The sequence below is a fragment of the Dromaius novaehollandiae genome, chromosome 5 (assembly GCF_036370855.1).
Source record: "Dromaius novaehollandiae isolate bDroNov1 chromosome 5, bDroNov1.hap1, whole genome shotgun sequence".
In the NCBI taxonomy this organism is placed as follows: Eukaryota; Metazoa; Chordata; class Aves; order Casuariiformes; family Dromaiidae; genus Dromaius; species Dromaius novaehollandiae.
The window spans coordinates 52,305,364-52,331,208 of NC_088102.1; the positions used below are offsets into that span (position 1 = coordinate 52,305,364).

At 41.2% G+C, this 25,845-nt stretch overlaps 1 protein-coding gene across 8 annotated transcripts in view; it reads right to left on the reverse strand.

The window, feature by feature from the left end:
- Positions 1-25,845, reverse strand: part of ANO1 (anoctamin 1) — a 98,000-nt gene that overhangs the window by 27,904 nt on the left and 44,251 nt on the right. For 6 of the 8 annotated variants that reach the window (XM_026094562.2, XM_064512821.1, XM_064512819.1 and 3 more), the window contains 11 exons: positions 24,962-25,140; positions 20,382-20,705; positions 18,080-18,178; positions 16,277-16,428; positions 14,899-14,953; positions 11,825-11,876; positions 9,094-9,159; positions 8,540-8,595; positions 6,897-6,938; positions 1,633-1,697; positions 197-331 (listed from right to left, as the gene is read on the reverse strand). In XM_026094562.2, coding sequence (XP_025950347.1) covers positions 197-331; positions 1,633-1,697; positions 6,897-6,938; positions 8,540-8,595; positions 9,094-9,159; positions 11,825-11,876; positions 14,899-14,953; positions 16,277-16,428; positions 18,080-18,178; positions 20,382-20,705; positions 24,962-25,069 — 1,154 coding nt within the window. In that variant the 5' untranslated portion in view covers positions 25,070-25,140. The remainder of the gene's footprint in view (positions 1-196; positions 332-1,632; positions 1,698-6,896; positions 6,939-8,539; positions 8,596-9,093; positions 9,160-11,824; positions 11,877-14,898; positions 14,954-16,276; positions 16,429-18,079; positions 18,179-20,381; positions 20,706-24,961; positions 25,141-25,845) is intronic. The other 2 variants (XM_064512823.1, XM_064512820.1) reach the window with 2 other exon arrangements.

The following is a 25,845-nucleotide window of genomic DNA, read 5'->3' on the forward strand; positions in this document are numbered from 1 at the left end:
AGTTGCCTCAAATAATAGGAGAAAAATCTGTCGTTTAGCAGAAAATCCTTTGATTAGCCCATGTTGAAAGCTGAAGCTCTGCATAACCCACAATGCTATTGCTCCCCCTGTACAAAACCCCAAAATCAAATTTCTCCCATCACCTGTAAGTGGCCTAAATTAGCCCACAGAAGGCTAATTTTTGATGTTGTTTTACCTTGGTATATTCTCATCCACAGTTGCACAGCCATAAAGAAAAACAATAATCCCTACAATTGAAGCTGGAATAAGCATTTGTGTATAAACTCCCAGCCAGGCAAAATACAGTCCAATCTTCTCTCCAAAGTATTTTCTGAAATACATTAAAGGGAAGAAAAAAAAAAAGGGGGGGGGAGAGAGAGAGAGAGAGAGAAATGTTTCCTATTTCTTAAAATATAACATGGCTAAAATTAAGAATCACAGCTGGATTAAGCATGGAGAAAGTAAGATCTGATGACCTGTGGGAATTTCCCCCCCCCCCGCCCCAGAGGACTCATTTTCTCATGATGCTTGGAGTTAATCTAGTGATACAGGCACCAAGACAGCCAGTCATTCCAACTTGTCACTTTTTTCTGCTTTTCTGCTGCGTAAATTAGTATCTTTGGATCTTCTGTGAGACCTAATCCTTTTAAAAAAGCATCTCATTTTCTTTAACATGTTTATTCCAGAGGGTCTCAGCTCTCACCGTGAGCAAACAGAATTCTTTGAGGATACTGAAATTCTGCACTCTTTTGAGCACCTAAAACTTCTGAGTTGTGCTAAGCTGTGATTTTAGATGTGTGGGGCAAGCAGGCAGATATCCAGAACACAGAAGTGGGACTTCCTTCTCTCAGGGCTATCAATTAAGCAGAACTGCCAGCCCAAGTGTACCTGCTGTCTGAAATCACTCAAGTATGATTCTGCGACAGCACAACTCAATAAATGCATCTTTTTTTCCGGTTCTTATGCATTTGCTGCATACCCAGCAATCAAGGAAGCGCTGGAGTGCCAGAATGGAGGAACACTGTGAGGGCGTGCATATCCTGTGCAAAACCATGGCGCAGGATCCCCGACTTCGCCCTGCCTGCCCGAGCTGCAGAGCTGGCGGGTCAGCTTTCTCCCGTGCCTCACCCAATTTGCCTCGTTTCCGCTAGGTTAACTGCCGATACGCCGATCAAACACCACTGCCTGGCTGCAGTACTGCGCTGCCGTCTCTCTGGAACCCTAATTAACGCCCCTGCCAGGTCCTGTTGGGCCACGCTGGTTGGCAGAGCTCTGCACCGCGTGCCGCGGCCCGACGGAGACATGTCCTCCCTTCCCTGGTGACTCCCCCGCGGGGAGGCCACCACTTGTTCCACATGGAAAGTCACCACAGGCAGCAGTCGCCTGTCCCTGCCCCATCCCCTGCAAGCCTGTACACTACGTGGGACACAGCAACTGGTTTCTAAACACGTGGAAAATTTTTGATTTTTTTTTTAGGAAAAAAAACGAGGAACTTTCCATTCTCAGGAGTCCCACTGGGCGGTATCCAAGGACAGAATCACGTGCAGGTACATCAGCATGTATAATAAAGCATCAGTTTACATAACTTCAAAACTTCCTCATGGAAACACAACATTACAGCGCAATTCTCACCTCACCAGGTCAATGGGCTGATATTTATAAAAGACTCCATAGCTTGCCCACTCCTCACACAGGAGCTGCAAAACAGAAAAAAAGGCTAAAGCACTTCAAACAACCAGTTTCTCCTCTCGTTCAAGCAAACTGCAGAGCTCACACTGTGATCCTGTCTCACCACTTTATGGTTTCAACACATAACTCAGTCTGCTGATACATGCAATCTGTGTTAAGTATTAAAATCAAATTTGATGATTTGGCATGCTATAATACAGTGATGAGTTTTAGTGCATCAAAAGGCTCTTCAGCAACAGGGCTGATGGATAACTACAGCAGAGAGACAGGCAGGGTAGTCCTGATTCTATGATTTGTAGCAGGTATTTAGCAAAATGGATGTGAAGGATGAATATGCTTTGAGTTGTTAGACGGAGCAAACTAGAATAAACTGGTTTGTTTTCACTATGCTAATATTCAGCATCCATCAAGAGGAAAGGTGCAGAAGTGCCTCGAAGGCTGCATTTAAGAGCTGTTCAGATGAACGTGATGATTTCTGCTCATCCTTTTGGTTAGGATATGGGCCAAGGAAAACAACGATCCCCATTAGCCATTTATAAAATTGAATCCCTCACAAAAAATAGGTTCTTCGGAGACCTTCAACTTATCCTTTACTCTGTAAAATACATAAATAGCACTTTTCAGATCCATTTTTTTTAAATTCAAATCAACAGAGCGAACAAGAAATCAGTATGCATGTACAAAAAATTTTGGATAAAATGGTGCTCACGGACCACCAGGCATACTCTCCCATTACCATAACAGCTTCTATGGAACAAGGGAGAACAGAAGCTTTGGATCTACTTGTGAATGAATGCAGCTCTTCCTTTTCTGCTTCTTTTCCTGCTTTGACCCGGTGACATGAACTAGGTTACAGGATGTTCCTGGACAGACTGCTAATAATTAAAGGACATGCTTTGATGGTCACTTCTGTTTTCATGAATTCATCTGGCAACAACATAATCTCCTTCTCTTCTACTGCTCTCTCAAATGTAAAAGCACGAACTCATTATTGCCGAGATATTTCTTCTCACAGAATGCTTGGCAAAAAAAGCAAAAAGCAGATAGACTATGGAGAATTAGAACAAGTTAGATAGGAAATACTTTGAAGTTCTAAAGCAGGTAAAAGTCTTAAGTTTTGCTGCCAGCTGGTCTTTTTTGTCTTCACTCTTTTTAAGATTATTTGTAATGTTAATCGTATTTAGCAGCAGTGTACCTATGCTAAATGCCATCAGCAAAGGGAAGGTTTACTTCAAGCAACAACCACATTTAATATTTAATATTATACTCTGTTACAATAGATAAATCCTTCAATATTTATCATGTAAATGCAAACAGATTAATAAGATTAAGAAACTTCACAGCCCAGAAACTATTCCTGGGTCATCACTCATGGTCTCAAATTCTTAACAGAAAAAGGTACAAAAGCGCAGAGCCAATATTTACTGCTCGACTTACAGATGGATAAACTGTACAACGCTTTTGAATCTCAGTCATCCCTTAGTCCCACAACATTTAAAAATCCAGTTTTCTGCTGGCAATAATGCTTTGCCACATCTACTGTACACTTACTATTGCAGTGCTTTAACATGCTCCTTTTTTTCTAAATCTGCAATTCCCATGAAAGATCATGGGGATTTTATGTAAGTAAGAGTGAAGCACTGGAGCTTCCAAAACTAAATATGCCAGATGGCAGAATTTCAAAAGTGAGGCTAGTCACCCTTACTGGGATTTGAAACATCAAGGTACTGTTCAAAACCCCACCCAGACTGTCCTGAAAAAATAAATAAGTAAATAAAATTCAGATTTTGATAGGGAAATGAATGAAATAACTGGAAAAGCAGCAACTTTTGGATGGACTGCTACCCATGAATAGGCAGAACGTCTCAGTTGAGAATGTCTCACCCAGATGTAAGAATCTCTTTTACCTTCTTGCTTGGACTATCTGATCTTGGACCTAAACGTGTGAGAGCAAGTGGATACTGATGCTCACTCATTTTACCTTGTCAAAAGGTGAGTGAGGACTATCAGTGGGCTCAGCAGATCATGATTTGCTGACTGGCATGGGGAGCATGGGCCATCAGCAAACAACCTCACCTGAATTATGGAGAAACTAAGGGAAAATCTGATAGCTCTGTGTATTGCACAGGCATGCGCTCAGGCACACCACCTTCTCTCGACACCACTCTTTAAACCTAAACCTATCTCTAAACTGTTAAAAAAAATAGTAAGTAAAGCATTAAGGTGTGGAGGGTTAAGGTGGATATATGAATGCTAGCCTATTTACAAAATCCACAAGTGGGTCATTCTTACATTTTTGTGCTGTGGGCTGTGGCTCCATATGCTCCTTTTAAGGATAAACAACTTAAATTAAGTGGTTCCAGCGCTACCCATTGCAGCCATCCCACCTGCTCCCTGCAGCCACCTTAGAGACCATCCTGCCACTGTGCAAGTGGCTCTGCAGCTTTGTGCTACACTGAGTCTGTGAAGGAGCCAAGTTAAAAACAACAAAACAAAGACACCCCCCCCACCACCACCACCATTTCAAACCAGATAACAGAAAATTTCAGAGCTACACCAAGTACTGGTTTGGCACAACGGAAAGGATGGTAACCTCTGTGGGTAGTTGCAGGGTGCACGGCCAGGCCTGCTGTGGAGGAAACTGCGACATGGAGCCACAACCTAAGAAACATGACACTTTCCACTAATCACCGCTATGACCAGGGAAGCGAGCATTATTCATCCTGGACACAGAAGGACAGATCAAACAGGATGACAGTGTCGAAGTCAGTAGGTTATTTTATCGCGATAGGGAGAAACGACATATGTCAGCCTCCTACATTTCTCCAGTGAGATCCAAAAAAAGAAAAAGACAGACATACTGACATTCCAATTTCTGCCCATATGCATTCCTGCTTCTGGCATTTTATCGCAAAAAAGTCATACAGTGCACACTGTTCTTAGAGCAGTTTTGCAATTCGCTTGCCTAATCGTTAATACAAACTTTCCAAGCTGGACTGCTGTGCTGTATTTCTCAAGCAAATGGTTTAAACCATTCAAAAATACAACTGTGTTTTTACTTTTATGAAAATAGGATGTCAAAAAGAGAGTGAACTATGCATTTTCCTCTCTACAAGCCAAATTAATTAATCTTTATTAGTTTCCTAACAACAGTAAGAGCAGAAACTGAAGCTTGAAAGGCAGGCCTTTAATAAACTTCAACACTCTTGGAAATTTATTTTTACTCTGCTTTAGAATATATAGAGATTTCTTTCAACCATGTTTCCTACAGTTCAAGATCAACTGTCTACGTCTGGGGAACAATTAATGCTTTGGGACACCTCAACATTCATGTGCACTAGCTGAGATTATCCTTTTATTATTTGCTTCCTTTTTACAGTCTAGGTTTGTGCTGATCCTTCTTCTGTGACCTAAGCTAGTCCAGTAAAGCAGGAAAACACTGAACTAAGGAGATTTTGCATCCGTGCCATTTTTCAATTTTGTACAGCACTTCAAACGTAAAGATAACATAGAAGTTTGTAGCTAAAATACAAATGAATTATCTCATTTATCCTGACATTTATCAGCCTGATATTCAAAGCACAGCTTCAAAGACATGATTATAGGAGATCAGTACACTAGCCCTAAATATTTACTTCATTTCTATGCCTCAAATCTTTAATTTTGTTGTAAAAAAGGCACAGCCTGGCCTAGCACTTGATTAGATTAATGAAAGCTTCAAGAAGCCAGAAGAGACATGCCAAAACATGCCAAAAGATTATTTGAAGGAACCAGAAGTCAAAAGCCAAGGTAAACATTTGAGAACACACAGTGAACTTGTGAAATAAGTGAATTTGTGAGGTTTTGAAAGTTAGTAACAAAGATGATAATCCAGATGCTTTGAGAAAACATGCACTTCCATCCCATTTTTGTTTGAGCAATGTGTTGCTTAATAATGAAGTGACACGTATGTGGTATTTTTAACATAAATCAACAGAGGGAGGGGAAAAAAAAAAGAAAGAAAGAATGAAAAAAGTTGTTCCTAGACCTGAAAAATCAGGAACCTGGATCAGAAACCTGGAGCTTAGCTTTGCTGCTGACCACAGCAGCTGGCTTTTGGTGAGCCACTTACACCTTAAGGCCCAACAGGCCTTTAACTTTGAATGCCTATTTCTATATGACCAACTTGGAGGGCTCTAGATCTGCTTTTCATATGACCTGAGTCCACATTTTTCCACAGACTTTCTTTGGAGATGTGACCACGAAGCAAGTCTGAAAGGCAAAGTTACTGCATTTCAAGTCCGAGAGCCCAGCACATACAGCACCCAAATTTAGTAACTTCTCCTGAGAGAACTAGCCTTAACCTCTCTGCTTCAGGTCTTGTCTGCTAACCAGAAAAAAATGCATGTCTTCTTTAGAAAAGTGTGATCAGAAATACGTAATACTTCCACTCTGAATTTAAGAAATCAAGCTTTCTGCAAAGTACAGATAAATCGGCGTTTTCTGATGAACAGCATTTCCTTACAATAATTCCCGCTAGTTTTACTACAGTAAACAAATGTCTTTTAGTACATGGACAATAAAAACAACCCATAAGCCACACAATTTAAACCACAGACTTATGTGAAAAGTGGTACATATGTATCACATACAGCCATTGGGCAGGCTCTGGCTGAACTTAGCTGAGATACAAGAGAATGAATACTTATCAGAAATATGACAATCTTTGTCCCTCCCAATAATTTTTTTTGTTTATGTTTTCGATTCCCTCCTTGCTCCTCCACCAGCCTGGTTCTGATCCTCCCACTCCAAATTAGCAACTCATTATTTCACCAGAAGTTGGAGTGCTTAAATCGGAGCTCTCTGTGGAGTGGAGCAGGATTTACGTCACATGTGGTATCAGACTACAGCTGAGTACACTCTTATCAGATCTGGCCTGAAATTACACCACCCAAACTTTTGGAGGAGTTGTATGCAAATGCTATCAATACTCGTACCAATATGGAGAGAAATGTACCATTATCAGCTTGGTAATTTGTACATATCAATACTGCATTCCACACCGGGGCAGATTTAAACACTGAAAAGTGCTTAAGTACTTCTACTGCATGGCATTTGGTGGCTTTCCATGGTATTGTCTGTGAAATCTTGGTGAATTTCCAGATTCCAACAGGTGACTTCAGGCTGAGACACTTGTGAACATGCAGAAATCCCTTATATCAACTTACTTTTCTGTCATTAGGTTCAACGTTTTCACCTTCATAGTCACCCTTCAAAAAAAAGAAAATTTGCGTCATCCAGTGAGTCGCACCCAGAGATGCTATGCATCTTGCATACCCATGTATTCTACTCACTTAATGCATCAAAAACAGAAAAGCAATCTGTAAAATAATGCTGTATTTTAGGAGTTCATTTGTCATAGCACACTTTGTCTTCTGTCATCAAGCACATTAAGAAAGAGTAATAATGTCTGTCATGGGGGAAAAAGGAATGAATAAGTGATAAAGGTGGCCTAAAAATGTCAAGGGAAAGGATGTGGTATTTCCGTGGTGTTTGGGGTTCAGCTCAGTCCACTTTAAAGAGAAGAGCCCAGCACGGAGCTGATCCACATCCAGACTCTCCAAACATTCAGGGCTGATTAGATTTGAGGTTTTAATTTGGAGCTATTTTTAAATACAATAAAGGAGTAAACTACGACAATAAATAAGTTACATACATCAGTAGCTGTCTAAAGATATTAGACAAGAACATGCAGAGCAGTTTATTTAAGTGGTCTGGATTTTTAAATTATATCATTGTAGTTCAAGAAAGAGTGTCTGACATTCACAATAAACACCGGGTAGGCAAAGAGCCTGTTCTCATCTCAGTTACTCTCAGATGAAACATTCATGGCTAGGGTAGAAGTTCCAACATAAAATCAGTGAAAATGAGAACAGCAGAAAACTAAAGAGATACACTTCATTTCTGCACTCCTGTACTTCCACACACTGGAAAAACATCTGTGAAATCTGCATCAGGCTCAGTATTCTTTATACACTTTCCCAACCAGTACATTAAGGCAGCACTATGTGACATCCCGTTGATACCTGTTAAGCCTTTCTGCAAGGGTCTAGCTGAGAGTGCATGTTCTCCAGTCCTAGTCACACCTCGAAATTATGAGTAAAACTTCATCAGCACCCAACTGCTGTCCACCTACCACTCTGCTGTGACAGGACGGGGATCCCAAACTCAGGTATGAAGGCCACCAAAATTCCCTACTTGTCTCTAATCCTCTCAGTCTCAATGAACACTACAGTTTAACAGATTTTGACATCTCATTCAACTGATCAAAAGCAGATTTCAACACTAACAAGGTCTAGAGTAACACCTAGCCTCATGAAAAATGTCACTTTGAATTCTAGCTCATGCTTTTTTTCCCCAGTGGCAACCAATCACACAGACACACAGTCACTGACATCTCCCTATTTGCAAGGGAATGTCAGGAAGATTCAGGTCAGGAAACTAGCCACAGAAATGCCAGAAGTGCCACAGAAATAAATATGTATCGTAGCAGCAAGGCCACAGTCCTTGGGAACAGAAGGTCAAAAACTAACACAAGCATTTCATTTGCTAAGCCACTAAAACAACTCTTCTAATGTTTTGATAAGACATCACTTATGATCATCAAGGGTAGAGCCAAGGTGGCAAATTCATTAAAAGCAAGCATAGCAATGGAAACAATCAGCAGAAGTTATTGCAGGCATCATAAAAGCCAGCAGGAAATTAGGCTCCTAAACACTAATGTTTGGCATGATGCCATTAATACGTAACACATTAAGGATTTCTTGGTGTCAGATAGTAGACTTGTAAAATATATTCCAAGATCACTTACATCATGCAAAGGATATGCAGCACTGTAAACTCCATTGGCAAGCAGGCTGGTGATCCCTTGAAAAATAAAGACATAAGAGTTATTCACAATTTCGAGGTTAGACAGTCTCACTTTATCCTCCTTCCTTGAGATTTCCCTCAAAATAACAGTCATTTGGTCAGATAATGATTTTTCTGCCATCTCATTCCTCTCCATGTAGTTTCATTTTTAATCACATAGGTTATTAAACATGACTCATTTTATGAAATGGAAAACTGCAGAGAGCAAGAGGAAGTCATATATATTTGAGAATCAAGTATTAGAAGCCAATGACTTGGAATTAGTCATTATAATAAATTACATTTTCTGAAAAGTCAGTTTGATTTAAGGGCAAGCCTGCAGATTTGAAAGTGTGTAGCAGAAGGCTCGATCACAAGAAGAATATGGCTGGAATTGATGGCATACGGGAACACACATACAAACTCATCATACACACAAAGTTTTGCATTAAGATTTCAGATTGATTAGAGAAATTGTAGGGAAAGCCTTTGCAAAGACCTTGGCGTAATACTTACCATATTTATCACATTTTCGTCTTTTATTTAAAAGTGTAGTTTCCTTCTTTCTTCCCTCTCCTTTCCCTGTTTACACATCCGTTTATTAGTTACATGCATGAGCCTGAAAGCAGTAAATGCTTCATCTACAAAAGGTACGTGGCATAAGGCACTCTGCGGAGTTCTGCCTTCTCAGGTCTGGTATCACTCCTTATCCTTTGGGACAGAGTAAGGGAAGCGAGGGTGGGCCAGGAGAATTCATCTGTCCAGCTGGGAGAGCATAACGCATGGGGGCGCTTAGAAATCTCAGCTTGCTGCAGAAACCCCTCAGGCTGCTGGACTGGACCAAGACCTTGGAGGGCTGCAGCACGCAACTTCTCTAATAACGTTGTGTTAGAGCCACTGGCACTAATGCAGCTATTGCCAATTACGGAGCATTGCCCACATCTCAAGGTGCTGTGTTATCTATGAAGACACATTTGGTGATTCTGCCTACCGGCCTTGGGTACTGAATCTGGGCTATTTCAGGCCAGTTAGTGCAAAGTCAAGTAGTTCTATTTGAGCAAAGCTAAGCTGAATAACACCAACAAAAGAAAATTTGGCCACTGGCACTTGTAAAGAAAACAAAAACAACGTGCTACAGTGAGCTTCATGTTGCCTGTCAGCTTATTGCTAACAACAGGGTGGGACTACATTTGAAGGAACAGTGAGTATGAACCAGGAAACAGGTCACTGCAGGTTCAGAAGACATTTTGATTATTCCTGAAGGGAGGATTTTTCAAATACACTAGTATTTTGAAGATACTAAGCACCTGCTGGTGGAATTGCTCCAGGAGTGCTCTGAATCTTGCAGTATCATTAGTTCTGAAAGTCCTACTTAAGATTACACAGTACTACGAATTGTCTACAAGTGTTTCTACATGCCTGACAGAACCAACTGGTAAGCAGATAATTTATTTTTCTAGGGCTGTGCTACCAAAGAGCTATGCAACACCCTTCTACATATCAGCTGTAAAAGATTAAGATATAGTCGCATTTTCACAAATTTGCAAAATAAATAACAAAGACTGTAGTGTTCACTGTGTAGCTGCCTTTTTCCTGCTGGATAGAAATGTTGCAGCATTATCTGTGTTTGCTCAGATCTGTTTGAAATCTTTGTTGGGTTGTAACCCAGCATTCCAGCGCTGGAACACAAAGGACCTGATTGAGTTATGCTGACTACACACATGGACATTATGGCCTAATGACATTTTTATTAAGTATACTGTGTGACCTTGCCACTCTGGAAAAAAGAATGATCCAGGAATTCTAATGCTTTACCTTCCTTTAGTCTCTGCCCTATTCAGCAGACCTCTGTTCCCCATTTCTGGACCAAAAAAAAAGAAAGTGAGTAACCAACTCCAAGGCAGGAATTCAGATTGAGCTCTACGACCTTCCCCTTTCAAGAGTGCAAATACATAATTCCAATGAAAATGATCCAGCACCAAACTCAAAACAGGGTCCTGAAAGTCACAAATGAATTTGGATTTCCCCATGCTACAGGAAACAGTACTTCTGTTAATACTGGCTGAACACCAAGTAAATTTAGTGTATATAAGGACTCAACAATTGTACATTGTATGTTGTTACTTCAACAGAAAAGTCAAAGCATGGAATTAATTTCTGGCATAATTATTCTTCTATTATTTGATGGATTTCTAAGCAGCTTATGGGTCAATATTGAACAGAACTACCTGTAATTCAAGTTTCCATTGTTTTATTTAACTGCTTGTAGGCAAATAAACACTTCAGCAAATCCCAAGTTATCAAATATTTTCTCTCACGTTCATGCATTTTTCTCATCCACATTGGTTTCTGTTGGTTGTCTGTCATTAAGACTGGACACGAGGGAATTCAGCCTTCCACCTTATATATTTTGTTTTACTATTAACTATCTGTTAACTTTGGTGGCACAACCAGATATATACCTATAACTCATAACATGCTTAAAATAAACTGTAGAACAGCCGAATAGGAGAAATGGCTAGCAACTCTTTGAGGTGACCTGATTCGCAAGTCATGTTTGCCCTCATTACGAGCTCGGTTGTTAGAACTCAAGCCCTAAAGCTGACACCTGCAACTCTGGGTCATGGCAGCACGAACTTCACATCCACCGACCTGCAACAACAGTTTTGAGGGCTAAGAGGTCACTCGAATTTCAGTGACACCTCAGTCCTGGGCTGTTCTACTGGGTTAGTCACAGTTCCTGGTATAACAGTGTTTCGGACAGTCATCTATTAAGACTCCTTCACTCAAGTGATCGAAAAAAGATCCTGTGATTAAAACTTTAGGACACTACTGAGGGGACTGGACCAACCTATATATGCTTTCATTGCAATTACTGAAACCCATGGTAATACTCTGATCCATTTTGGTGAGTGTAAAGCCAAACCAATGCAAAGCACATATTATCTGCTTCCTAAGGCATATCTTACTGTTTTATGTTATCATCCAGTCCTGCTGTAAAGGACCTACTTAACATCCGCAGGGCCTGTGCTCACTTACCATTTGATTTAGAGTTGAATCTGTATTCACATTTGAAAAAAATTCCAATTGGCCACGTTAATTAGATTAAATTTGTAAATAAAACAATTATACCCATATACATCAAATTAGATAGCAGGGGAAAACCCTAAACTCCACAGCCAGTTAGAACTTGTAATTATTTTCAGTATCTGAAATATCAGTCTTAAACCTAAATAAAGTTCCTTACCCATGCTATATTTTGCTTTGGTACACGTTGTTCTTTTCAATATTTCATAAACCTACACAAATAAAATAAGAGAAAGGAAAGGGTTACTTCAGATACTGCCAGCAAAAAGCAAAATCTTTCTGTGTACAGCTGAAATACAAGTATTGGCAAAACCAAGATGTTGAAGAAGTCGTCATTCTTTAATAAAAGTCATGGCATTCAGGATAGCAGAGTTTAAAGATTTCCATGCACAGCACTGTACAAGAGAGAAAGGCTTAACTAAATAGCCAGTTACCAAAATATCTGATTGTCATTTGTTTGACAGAAACAAGATTACATTTAACCATTCAACTAGCAGAAATGCTGTTTCACTCCTGTTAGACAAGACATCGATCAAAGCCCAGAACCACATTTCCAGCAGGATCCGGCGTTCAGCCGTAAGCGGTGTACGGGCTCGCCTCTGATGGTGCAAGTTGGCTTCACTCCACCGACTTCAACAGAGCTAAACACATCTCATTGCCAGCGGTTCGGGCCCATAATGTTTATGCATATCTCTAAGTATGCAGCAGTTTATCAGAAACTGGACTAAATAAAACAAGTTGACCTTAAAATCTCTTAGTTTGCATGATCTTGGTGGCAACACAGATGTGTTTATCTTACGATTTATTTCGTTTATTGTCAAATAACCTTTGCACATTTTATCACACTGCCTGAGTGGTTAAACGTTCACCCTGTGCTGCTCTGCTGCAGAGATGTGCTCGTAGGCAACGCCGCCTGCACCAGCCTGGGGTCGTGGTGGGAGCAGAAGAAAACCAGAGGTGTTCGCTGTGAGCAAGCGCACGGCCCACCCTTTGTCTCCTCTGTCCGGAGACTCACAGAGCTTGGGATGCACATTAATCTGTGCGCTTACTCGGCCTGGCTCATCCAAAACACCTGCCGCTTTGGACCAAGCAGGCGAGGAACAGATGAGAGATGCCTCTGGCCTCTCCAGCCAGGTGGCAACTCAGCTATGGGCCAGCGGCACAGGGGGAAGCGGCCAGGGCCTGCTAGGCAGTCCCCAAGGTCCAGCCCCCTCACAGCTTGCCTCGTGTTATCTTCCACCTTGAGTGAGTTAAAGGGCTGTCACAGAGATATTTTCAGCTATATAATGTTTGGGTTTTTTTTTTAAATAAGTAAAAGGTCTTTGGCTTAGTTTCTATTCAACAGACTTACAGGGAGTGACTAGATTCCTGTTCATTTTGGAGTAGGCGGAAGGGTCAATATTTGCACTGTGGTTTAAAAATACATATTGGAAAGGCAGGAGAAAACTTTAAGAAACAAGAATAGAAAGAAAAATGCATGCAGAATAAAGCGATACTGAGAAACACTCAACGTGCCTTTTAGTACTAGGTTACCTACAGGGATTTCCAACAAAGCAACATACTAGACATTATTGTTATGTGTCAGTGGTCCTCAGTGGTTAAAAAAACAAACAAAACCCCTCATCTCCCTCCTGCCCTCTGCTCCTAGCTCCAGTGTTTCTGCCCCATGTCCAGTTAGCCTAGGTAGCTCATCCCTTTGTCCATTTTGTCTTGCTGCCTTTCTCAGACAGCTTGTTCTCACGAATTTTAACTCTTCACTTTCTCCCTTAAGTTTCTTACCAGCACATACTCCTTCAAGTTTTTAAAATTATATTTCTAGGTGTATAAGAGTCTATAAACAAAAGCTATGCTTTTTTCCCAATCTCAAATGCAATGTTTTATTGCAAATAAGTCAATTCAATGTTTGTCTTCTTCCTTCCATTTCTGTGCTGCTGAATCTGCCTTCCTTGGCCAAATTCACCTAGCTAGGATAATCTGCATTCAAGCCAAAACCTGCACTTCAAACTACAGGGGAGCTACATCACGATGGCCTGTATGCTGGAGCTTCAAAGAAGGAAAAAGCTAGAAATCTTACATCCGTTATCACTGAAGGAATAAGAGGCAGCCGTAACGTGATACAAGTTCTTCTCAGAACCACTTAGCATCCGAAAGAATAAAGTTAAATAATAAGACAATGGCATGCTCACAGTCACCTTCCTGTGCACCCATCAGCAGCACAGGAATGGGGCAAAGGGCCCATATTTTACTTTGCAATAGTGTTGCAGCACTTGGCATAACCCCTTCCAATTGCCCTGGATGTCACATGAGCTTTCTTTACAATTACTCCCTCAGTAGCTTTAGGGGAAACTAAACCTGATCGGGAGACGTGGAAGACTCCCTGATCAACCCACTCTATTTTGTGTTCTGTAAGTCACAAGAAAGTATTCAAATGCAGTCTGTGATACAGCATTGCTATACTAGGCTTCACTCCTGTGAGGGAACTGCAGAAGTTTAATTATGAGAGTAAAAGTCCCGTAGTAGCATTGAACAAACAGACAGAACCGCTAAGATGAAGGCAGGAATGGCTCAGCCCAGTCTCAGTATGGGGTATGTGTACATCATACTAGCTAACGTAATACAACTTAACAGATATATAAACAGTTAATCAGAACAAGCTGCATTTTTCCTGTCCTTGTTGTGTTTGCTTAATGTAAATTTTGATGTTAACACTTAAACCCCAATATATTAACATTGTTCTCTACCTTGAATTGCCTTTGAAATTATAAATATTATTCTCTATTAATACCAGGCTGTTTCATTGAACTTTTTGTTGGAAGATGTCAGAACACTTTATAAAAACAGCAATGTATAGTTGCAGAAGGGTAACCAAGACACAGAGGTCTACAGCTGCTTTTCCAGTTAGCTACTGGCGGAACCAGTGGTTGAATCTAAATCTATTCCTTTCTAGTGATATCTCTACTAGGAAACTATGCCCCAGGTTAACTCTGAACTAGAAAGAGGATCTAAATTATTTTACAAAAAGGTGGCAACCTGTTTGCATCAAACACTATTCGTCATATAAGCTAGAGCTGGAAATGCTTTCTTAGCGTTTAAATAATTGATGTCATAGGCAATTCCTGGCATTTGGTAAAGACAGACAAACTTGTAATGGGCTTGTACTAAAGCTGGCAAAGGGGCTATTAACACCATGATTAAGACACTATCCACCATAAATTATTTATATACAGTACTTACTATAGTGCTTCTAGTTTTGCTGTCAAAGAAGGAATCTCTGTCAGACAAATCAAATCTGTTAAAAGATTAGAAGGAAGCTCATTAGGTTAAAAAAAAAATGCCAGTAATTTCCTGCTCTTGTTGACCTCTTCAATATTTTCATCTCTCCTGGGGAACCCTCACTGTTAACGTTAAAGAATACCTTGTAGAAACCTCATTAAAAAGAAAGTCCATTCCAACGCTCATATTTTAAAGAGGCTGCTTATCTGTTTCACTGGTTTCATATAGTCAGGTTTTTCTGTACAAAAGAGGCTGTTGATGCTCATTTAAGCTGAACTCCTGCCACCGCTGGCCTAGGACTTCTCATGACCTTGTCACCTGGGCTGCACCTGCAGCCCCACGAGGCCCCTCTGTCCTCCCTCGGCAAATACCAAGGGGGTCAGCACCGAAAACAGCCAGCACTGGAAACAGCATAAGGCACGTCCTAGCCTAAGCTAAGGAACGTCATTTGGGCTTTCTCTGAGCCAGCAGGCTGGTTTGCTGTAGGAACATCCCACATGCAAAAAACCATGTAGACGCATTTCCTGCAAGTCTAAGAATATGTGAAATATCACATGCATTGACTCTCCCCTCTAACATGTATCTAATACACAACTCCATTAGTGTTCTGTGTCCCTTTATTAAAAAAAAAAAAAAAAAAGAACATATGTACAGTGAAGAAATCCTGCTTTAGGACTGTTATTTGTTCCAGCTGGCACATACATAAACACAGTCTTCAAAGCTTCTCCTCTGGGATGCTATCCAAGGAAAAGCAGCAGCAAAGCAATCCAAAGCAGGCGAAACTTTGGTTGTGCCCCGCCTCAGGATTTTGTTTTACACCCACATTTACAGCTATTCTATTGATCTGATCATTGAAACCAATGACAAAGCTACCACTGACTTCATACGACGTACAAAGAGAAAGCCTGGTTTGCAGTATATGTCCAGGTGAGTGCTCGTACAAGATGAATGAGATTCTTCTTAAATTTATCAACCTGTACCTCTGCCTACAAGTTTTACTGAGAAATTTATTTTACACCAAAAAAGACCACTGTAAACCACATTATGTTATTAATTCTGTTCTGCAGCCTAAAAGTATACCTTATATGTGTGTGTAATATACACCATGCTATACCATAATGGTGACTAAAATACACACAGATTTCACAGAGTGGATCTACAAAACCTTGTTCTTCACCAGTGAGCCAAAAAAAATTATTGCAAAATAGAAGAAACGTTCTTTATAGTAATCATTAACAAAGTGTTGGCTTTCATTTTTCTTTCACCTTTTCATGCCTCAGTTGATATCAGAAAGGCTAGGACCTGTTGACATGAATATTTACACGAAGCTTTCACTTACAGGTGTTGTTTCTCTCTGGAGAATGGGTAGGAGAGGCGTTTCACTGTCTGCGGTTTGTGTTCTGCTACTTTTGGTTGGATGGGTTCTGTTATTTTTTGAATCACAGAATTAATCTTTTTCAGAAGACCGTGGGTCTGGTTGATCTCATACATCTGAGTGGGTAAAAACAAACAGAAAAAAACGATAAAACTTTATTGCTTTCAAGTTATCCATAAGAGAGACTGAGCTGTAAGGAATAAAAGATCAACTAAACAAATACAACAAAGGAACAAGAAGTGTAGCCTACCTTTTTGAAAACATTCAGGAACACAAAGATGGATTGAAAAAGTCAAACTGAGGCAAACACAAGAAGTCTATTTATTCTGTCAGAGCCAAGGTACGGCCCTTGTTCACTTCCAGCTAGCTCGGGGTGCTGCACAGAGGCAAACTGTATTTGCTCCTTTGACACCGGCTCCTCTAGCATTTTGTATTTTCTGGGACAAAGGGAGGAAGGAGTTACAGTAACGTCCCACGCAAAACAAGAGAAGTGGTCGCCTCTCCGTGCTATATCGGGGGCTTTCTTGTGAATATTGGGCAGGTTTCAGGAGTTTCACCCCTTATGGGTGAAAATTAATAACCTATATTATGGTTCCCCAAAGGAACGATAATATCTTGCATATCCTTCAACAACAGTGAAGACACTAAGTCTACTGCAGTTCTGCAGTGCTAAGACAAATACCAAAGACATGGGAATTGTGGCAGCAGGTTGCAGAAGAAAACTATGAGCCTCACAGTCTGAGTGACAAAATCTACCTGCAGCTCGCGGGGAGCTGCACCGTGGGGAAATAAACCAATGAAAGGCTTTAGGTCTGAGCTGGCTCTCAGGCACAACACTAGGCTCACGTCGCGCTTCTCCTGGGTTATGCCCAAAGGCCCAGTGGCCTCTTTGCAAACAGACCAAATGCCCACCCTAACTTCTCTTCTGTGGCAAAACAGCTTTACCTGCATGAGCACAATAGGCCTTTTCGATTTACTTTAATTACGCTTCTGATCACAATTGGTGATAAGTGAGTTAATAATGGACATTAATATAAAATCCAAACCAAAAGCACAGTTTTAGTTTTGTAATAAATGACAATGGGCTTTGAGACTGTCTCTTGTTCCATTACAGACTTCTCTCTGCAGTCTGGGACATGCACTTAGTATGTCATTAAATATTAATCCATCTCTAAGCTATGCTCACCGAACAGGTAGCTATCTATCACAGATGATTGAGAATTTAGCTTCTGATGAAAATATACTACAGTTTCTTTAATGATATTTCAAATATTCTGAAAGGTAATTTATTTTGTGGTAGCATAGTCCTAATTCCTGCAAATGTGACTATATGAACAGTCCCCTAAACCCAGTGCATACAGTCCCCTAAACCCAGTGCACACAAAGTATTACTCTTGCACTCATTTTCAGAGGTCCAGACTTATGGGTGAGAAAAACATTCACCAAAACGCACACATAAAACTCATGAAGTACCGTACAAAATCATTGTATCATGTACAGACAGTGCAGGAGCCAAGAATTCTTGATATCCATTCCTCCCTCTAGTTATTTTTTCTGTTGAGCTAATTTAGTAACTGCACCTCATTTTCTCGTTAAATACAAGAGGAATACTGACCTTCTTGCTAGATCATCTGTGAAGATTAGTTAACTATTTTAAAAATGCTTGTGGGAAGAAACGTCTACTTTTTTTTTTTAGGTGTACAAAGATAGGCATACATTTGAACTGTGCTTTCCCGGGGGCGGGAGGGGGGTGGAATCAGCACTCACCTTTTTTGTGGGCATCTTGAGCTTCAGAAATTCTGCCTCCCGACACAACACATTCCACGGTGCGTGTATTTTTACAAATCCAACCCCATGGATTTTAGTCTTAAAAAAAGGAAGAGAAAAGGTGACAATGCTACTGATAAGAGACAATTAAATACCTCTCTCCCCCTTGTGTTACATCCATATTTAAGGAACAAAGGGTCTATTGCAGACAGTGCTACCAATCTCATTTGTCTGAGACAACTACAGCTTCTCACAACAGGACAATCACTGAACACCTCTCTTTGCTGAGTCGCTATAAAATGCTCCCATCACACATACCATTGTCTTCCAAAACAATTATCACAAGGTTAAACGGAGAAGATAAAAACTGTTTGGGAAACAGAGACTAATGTCTATGGACACAAATACAGACTCAGCCAGTTAAATCTGAATCGCAGGCATACAGCCAAATGCCATGATTTCTTGAGTGCTTTGTAATTAATGGAGTTGAGAAAGTCCCTACTGCCTAAGTTGCCCATATCTCAAAGGATCACAACTGCAGTAAAAAAAAGAACAGATGCTTCATATGCAGACAGGAATATCTATGTTAAAACACTAAGCATTTTCATTTGGAAAATCAGTAGGAAGAATTTTAAAAAATAATAATGATAATATTAATAGTATGCTTGGATCCTACGACTTATCTGAGGTCTGCTCCAGAAACATGGGTCTGGGGTTTTGCTTCTGGCACTCTCCAGTACACCTGTACTTGTTTGCCAGTCTCGTGGGAGTAATCATTTCAAAGACACTGGACAAATGATATCAAACTAGCAAACACTCAGCAAACAGAAGAGTAAGAAACTTTAATGAAACTTTCTAATCTTGCTCTTCTACAAACTCAGGCAGTTATAACAACTGGTTTTCAGACACCAACATTCTGCACCTTCTTTCTAGAAATCCTACTCAGAGGCCATAAATACCTGCCAGCCCTCAAACGTGGCACATCTTCAAAACCATTTTTGAATTTACTTCATCAAAGAGAGTTTAAGTGACTTACTAAACATCATCTGTTTAAGAAACAGTTGCTCTTTTTGCAATGAGTAAGGCCTCCAATGCAATTCCATGGCATGCCTTTCAAGCTCAACTGATGTTAGGCTTTTTCCCTACACTGACATGCTGGACATGGAAGCTGATGCAAATACCCAGGGCTTTGATCTCCGTACATTTCTGATCTGTTTTGATATCTTGTACTGAAAGGACAGTGTTCCCTAGGATGGGTGGTCATGGCGTCCTGGCATGAACTCAGAAGCCTTCTGCATCATTTGAAATCGTATTGCTTGTCACAGGTGGGGACCTCCCATCTTGTAAATATTTTTAGATCTCTACGACTTGGCACAAGGGGATTTCCAATCTACTACAACAATTTTCAAGTTTGACAGAAAGCAGTTCTTATTTACACCTGGGGACAAGTACGAGTATTTTACATTGCACCATTGGCTTTACCTGTAGTTTGTGAATAACAGGTAACAGACACTATTTTTTTAAAATATTTTGATCACAGATCTAGATGTTTAACCTCGACTTGTAGATCCTGTTTAATAAAACTAACAAAAACATTTACCCTCTCTCACAATAATAATTCCAGGCATATCAGTTGGATCACTTCAGTGTAATAGCTTTCTTTGAAATTAATATGGCTGTGGCTATTTCTACTAATCGCACACTGGCAGTACTTCACACGCACCATTTTTGTATAGTCCAATGGTCTTTTAATAGACTACACTGTTTTGGGGGTTCAGGTGAAAGGAGCTATATGCTGTACTGTTGGTATCTAAGAACAGAGAGACAAATTGTAACACAGACCCATAGAGCATTTACTAAAACCTTCTGAACAGGTTTCATTCTTTGGAAGGCTATACTGAGGTATAAAAATTTCAGTGTCTTTATCAGATTTTTTTCCAGCAGAACTAGAATTACTGGTGGACCCAAGCCACAGCATACTGCAAACTGACCAAACTTAGATTAGTGTCTAGAGCAATTTAAGTCCCGCTTCTAGATACAGTAACACGTCAACAACCTGTGTGCCACAACCTGCTACAGCCAAGCAGACTGCCAGGTGAGAAACCTCACCTCGCTGGGGCACTACCAACACTGGGCCTATTTCTGTGAAGCAAATTTCATCAGTGGGCAAGGTTGCAATCCTGGCAGTGTTGAGCCCATGCAACTTCAGTTAGAGTCAGGTCCACAGGACCTGCTCAGCATCTCCCAGGATCTGGCCATCAGTTATCTCCCCTATCTTTAACCATTGGAAATGGTTCATTACATCCTCATCTCGTTCCAGTTCCAGACCAGCCTCCATGAGGTTTCCTTCGTACTCCTCCCGGCGAAACCTCTTGTCGTCCTCGTGGTAGTCCACGTGAGGCTCGTTTTCCATCTCCAGGTGCACTCCCTTCCCAGGAAGCGGCTGATCCTGCTTGGTGCTTCGGGCACTTGAATCATTGTGATGAATTCGCCTGGCGAGTGTCCTCCCTGCTGAGGACTTCTTGTAATGATAAACTAGGATGTAATCCACTTTTCTCTTGCCGTCTCTAAAGTAGAGTCCATATTTGCAGTCCGCATCCGGATCTCTGGATAGCGAATTTAACAGCTAGAAGCCAGGGAATGCAGGGAGAGAAGGAGAGGGGAGAAGAATAATTAGTGCACATGCTGACGGACACCATACAAACCACATATTTCTATTAAGTACTCCTTCTTGCCGCGAGCACACAATAACCCATCTTCAAACAGTAAGCATACAGGAGGAGCCCCCATGTGCTACTTCCTCAAAACAATTTTGCAAGTTAACACCTGCGGTTTTGCTGATTAGCCACCTGGGATTCTATGGGCCAGAAATAAATAGATAGAATGACTGGGATTTAATCTAATTACCAGCATGCTAGTTCATAAATCAGCTACTTGGTGGATTTGGTTTTCTCCTTTGTGGGTTAATCACCACTAAGATCATCTGTCCTTTTCCACCCACGACATCTGTGTTTCACTTCTGACAAAGAGATTAATATCATGTGCAAGCATTTCTCACTTCTCTTATCTATAGCTGCATGTTTGTATCATCTGAGAAAGAGATCATCTTAGATGCAGACTGAAGGGAGCCAGCTGGTCATGAAGCACAGCCAAAAACGCAAATGGGCTGTAGCCAGGAAAGGGGATTCACTGCTTACTGAGTTCATCACTTTCTTCCCCTCTTATAAAACCATGTCTCTTTGCAATCTGATGGTGGCAAAGGCTTTATCCCAGTCTTGAATTTTGCTGTGTAAATTTGCTCTGCAGTGTTGCAAGATGCGAAAAATGTAAGGCTTAAAATACAACTCCACTTTCAAGCATTTATCCGAAAACTACACAGGACAGCTGTAGAAACATACAAAAATACCAATTAATACTGGTTTCTGCCTTCGACAACACTTTTCCTTCATAATTCCTAATTCTACCCTCAAAGATGCATGGACCATTTTTAGAGTGCAAACTGACTACTAATTTGCACTTGTTTTTACACTAAATACTTATCACAGCAGTGACCTTTCAGAGATCAGAGACATTATCTGGCTTGTAATTTCACAGAAAAATTTTAAGCCTCTATATAGGGAAAAGGACTCTGGCTCCAAATAGCAGCAATTGGCTACCAGTTGCAAATCATACTGGTCAAAATCCGTTTGGGATGCATAAACCTTCTGTTTGTTTCACAACTAAAGCTGTGAATGTAGGTTATTTGCAAACAGCTGCCACTAAGTCCAATTTTTAAAAACCAGATGAAAAGAGCAACCTACGATCTTACTGTACATCGTATCAGACCCAACATGCCTGAAACTTCATCAAAACAGCATCCTCAGAGCTTACAAAAATAATAAGAAAAGGTGATCTCTGATAAATGAGACGTCACACTTTTCCAGAGTAGCAGTCGCTGTGCCCTCTCCACCCGATTCCTCAAAAGTGCGTCCTGTGCGCTCCAGCCACAACGAGTCCTGGTGCCAGTGGGCAGGTCCCACTCGCAGTGGTGCAACATCACCCTGCCGTTACACAAACCTGGCAGACTTCTCTAAATGCTGCTTTGAGGAGGACGTGTCCCAACCACCACAACTATAAACTGATGCCTTCAAGGGACACTCTATTCTGCCGTTTTGCCTGCTACATATGGCCGAACCTCCAGCGATTTTTACTCGGGCAGCATTCACTTCAGACGACAAATTCCGCTGGGTTTATCTTCACGCAACAAACCCTGCCGTCCTCAGCTTGAAAGGAGAGGCGAAGGACACTAAAGAAGGAGTCAGACCAGCGCAATCAGGCGAGAGCGTAAGGCTAACAGTTTGAGGGAAGGTGCCACTTACTCACTGGCAGGATTACACCTTCGTCCTGGAAAGCGCAGTAAACGCCGTTCCATCGCTCGACGCCGGCCGAGGGGAGAAGCTGCGGCAGCAGCCACAACGAGGCCTGCTCGGCCGCGCGAGACGGTGCCAGGTCCCAGGGTGGCACTGGTGCCGAGAACTGCTGCACAGGGGGCTCCGGCTTTAGGAGGGTGTCTCTCCTTCCCTCCCCGCCACGTCACCGGCAGAAGGCACGACGGGGGGCAACCAGCCCGAGATGCGGCTTAGCGGGCAGCGCAAGAGCGGCGGCTGCCAAGGCAGGGACACCTGAGCACCCGTCGCTCTCGAAGCCTGACCTGACGCGTCTGCCTAGTGCCGGCGGGACTCTAGGTCCCATCTCCTCAGTCCCTGTCGGCCCCTGGATCTCACCTTTGTCCCGTACCTGCCTTTAGTATCCCTCGCTCTCTCTTTTTTCCTCAGGATCCTGTCCCTCTTTTCCATTTAACCTATGCCCTCTACTCCAAATATATAGATACATAATAAAATCATGGAACAAATACAGCATCTGCTGCCACCACAGGGTTCAGTCTTTACACCATCCCCTCTTTCCTGTGCTCCACATCTACCTTATTTATCCATGAAAACCCTACATTCAAGGCAGACAAACATACATACGAGGCACAGACTCCTTGTGTTTCTACTGTATCCAGACCTTCCCATTTAATTCTTACACATTACTACAACAAAGAAGATACCAGTATTTATTATTCTCTGACTGCTTCATGATGAATGGCAAGAACCTGTGAATTCAGAAATATTTTTAAAGCAAGTTGACGGCCTCCTTCTGGCAGATAACTCAGTTGTGCAATTTTTTATAGAAACAAAATGTTAGGAAATAGAAACTAACTGGATTTTCAGTATATAAAGCTTCTCCAAAATGCACAGTAGCTGTAAACAAGATATGGGAACACTTTTTTTTTTTTTTTAATAAATGCAGCTGGTTATCTTTAAAGATGTGTTGATCTTATTAATTAAACATCAATTTCTGAAAAACTGGGATCAACTGATAGATGTTCTGGTAAATGCAGGAAGATAAAACAGGTAAACAAATCAGACCCCAAGCACTTCCTATGCTCCTTGGCCTGCCTTCAGGAGGGACAGTCAGCACCAATTAGTATGTCTGTTCTGGAGAGTAATAAATCACAGAGGCAGACAGGACTGAAGATGGCTCTTGAAGATTACAGCAATAAGTTTGCCAGAGGTTTATAGTTGTTCAAGGAGATCAGGAGAGATCAGTACCTTCTGGCCACAACTTTTCTTGTCCTGGAGCACTCTTTTGATGGAGGCTGAAAAAAGCAGCATTGAAAATTTTTAGTTTCTTGGGTTTTTTTGAGCCACTACCACCAGGAAGGGGGTAGGTTACACTACAGATGCTGAATGAAGGTCTTTGCAGTTCTCTGGACTTTCCTGTTGAAAAGCTGACCCTGAAAGGGACTCAGTATTTAGGAGAGAAAATTTAGGAAACTGTGGATGCTAAAGATATAGTCTCAATAAATCTATTAATATATGAGAATAGTTATATCCCACAACTAAAGAAGTACAGATGAAGAGTTCAAAGAAGCCTGTCAGTCCTGTTTTAAATAAATAATGGTGAGTTTTTTTTTTTTTTTTAAGGATGTGGTATTAATGCTGAAAGGTACTCACCGGCCACATCCTTTCTTACAGTGCTGCGGCACCGAAATATAGATGCAGAAATATAGATTATAGAATAGAGATGCATTGATTTAGACCATGTAAGGCCCCTGTCTCTCTGATTGCAAATGAAAGACACGGAAAGGACATTGTAGTTTTAAAACAGGAAGAGGAGTATTTATGTTCTGACAGCATTATTCCTCCCCACTCAATTCCAGTTAAGCACCATTTTCTACAATGAGGAAAGCATTGCCTTTATGCTACATATTTCCTCAGCAATATTTGTTATATAACCCACTCCACCTCAATTCTTTCACCTGAATAAATTCATTTTTATATGCTTATAACATAACCAACTCCTAATCATGTTGATATTCATGTCACTGACTTTTCTTAAAATTCCTGTTAAGGTGCTTAACCAAGGCACAGTGAAAACAGTGAAAATCTATCTGGGAAGAAAACCTCTATTGTATGCTACAGACTATTTGTTTAATGTTATCTAAGTTAACAATAGCTTTTGCATGAAATTTTAGACATGTGGGCTCTACTCTGTATGGACAAAGAGATTTAAAGGCTGCCACAGTCTTAGTGCCAGATTACCTAATCTGAGACTAATCAACCCCATTCTGGCTATAGGTTGAACAAGAGCCCTTGCTTTCCTTCTTCAGCCCATACATGAAGCAACAAAACCCACTAGATCAGCACGTACGGTGGCGGGTGATAGTCTTCCTCGTTACCTCTGAAAAAGGGAGGGAGAGGATTTCAGAGAGTCCTGGGAGTGGAAGCAAATAGAAATAATGTATGGAGCAAAGCACAGTACATCAGCTATTACACATCTGGAAAGTTCTTTACTCACTGTACTTTCATGCTGGACATATCCAATATCTTCAATAGCTCGGATGTTGATAATGTGGATCCCCTTCTCCTCGGCGGGTAGACAGGAATATTTTTCGTTCACCCTCATTCCTATCTTGTTTGGGGCCCCACTGAGACCTTCTGGCAGAAATTCCACCCCATGAAACTCACTGTCTGCGTCTGCAAAGAAAAGGAGCAGTTTCATCAGGACACTTTAATCCCAACACTTGCTCCTCCCAGAGGCACCCAAGCTGAAACATATCCTGTTCCTGCCTTCGTCTGCCAATGAGCCTTCATGCAGCGCTCCCACCCCTCGCCCGCACCGCCCTTCTCCGCTTTCCCTCCTGCCACCAAACTGAGCCCACAACCCTTTTAACCGCTACCTAGTTCTCCTCTGGATGTGCGCTTAGCAGCTTTTCTACAACGCAGTCTCAGGATTTATTTAATTAATGGCCACTTCTTAGCCTCATAAAGATTTGAACATATTTCTTAGCAAAAGAGTGGAAAAAAAGAAAAACAGTCAGAATTAGCCGGTGCATACAGGCAGCATGATGCTCTCCCATTTTATAGCAGGCATTTGCTCCTTCAACAAGCAGCTTCACTTTTTCATGCTGGAAAACTAAATACTGTGTTTCCCTTCAAGTGCATATGTATTGCATATGATGCACTGACTGAACCACTGTATGTGATTCTACTCCTTATTAAAGTAGCCTTTTGAAAATCAGAGGCTATTTTCCTCCTTCTTGACCTGCCAGACACCCTTACTGTTTGCACTTCCAGTTCAATAAGTATATAGATAAGTTAAAGGATTTCATGTAGAAATTTCGCTACAAACTGAGCAGTCGGATGACTGAGGAAATACAAACTCTTGTTTGCACATATGCA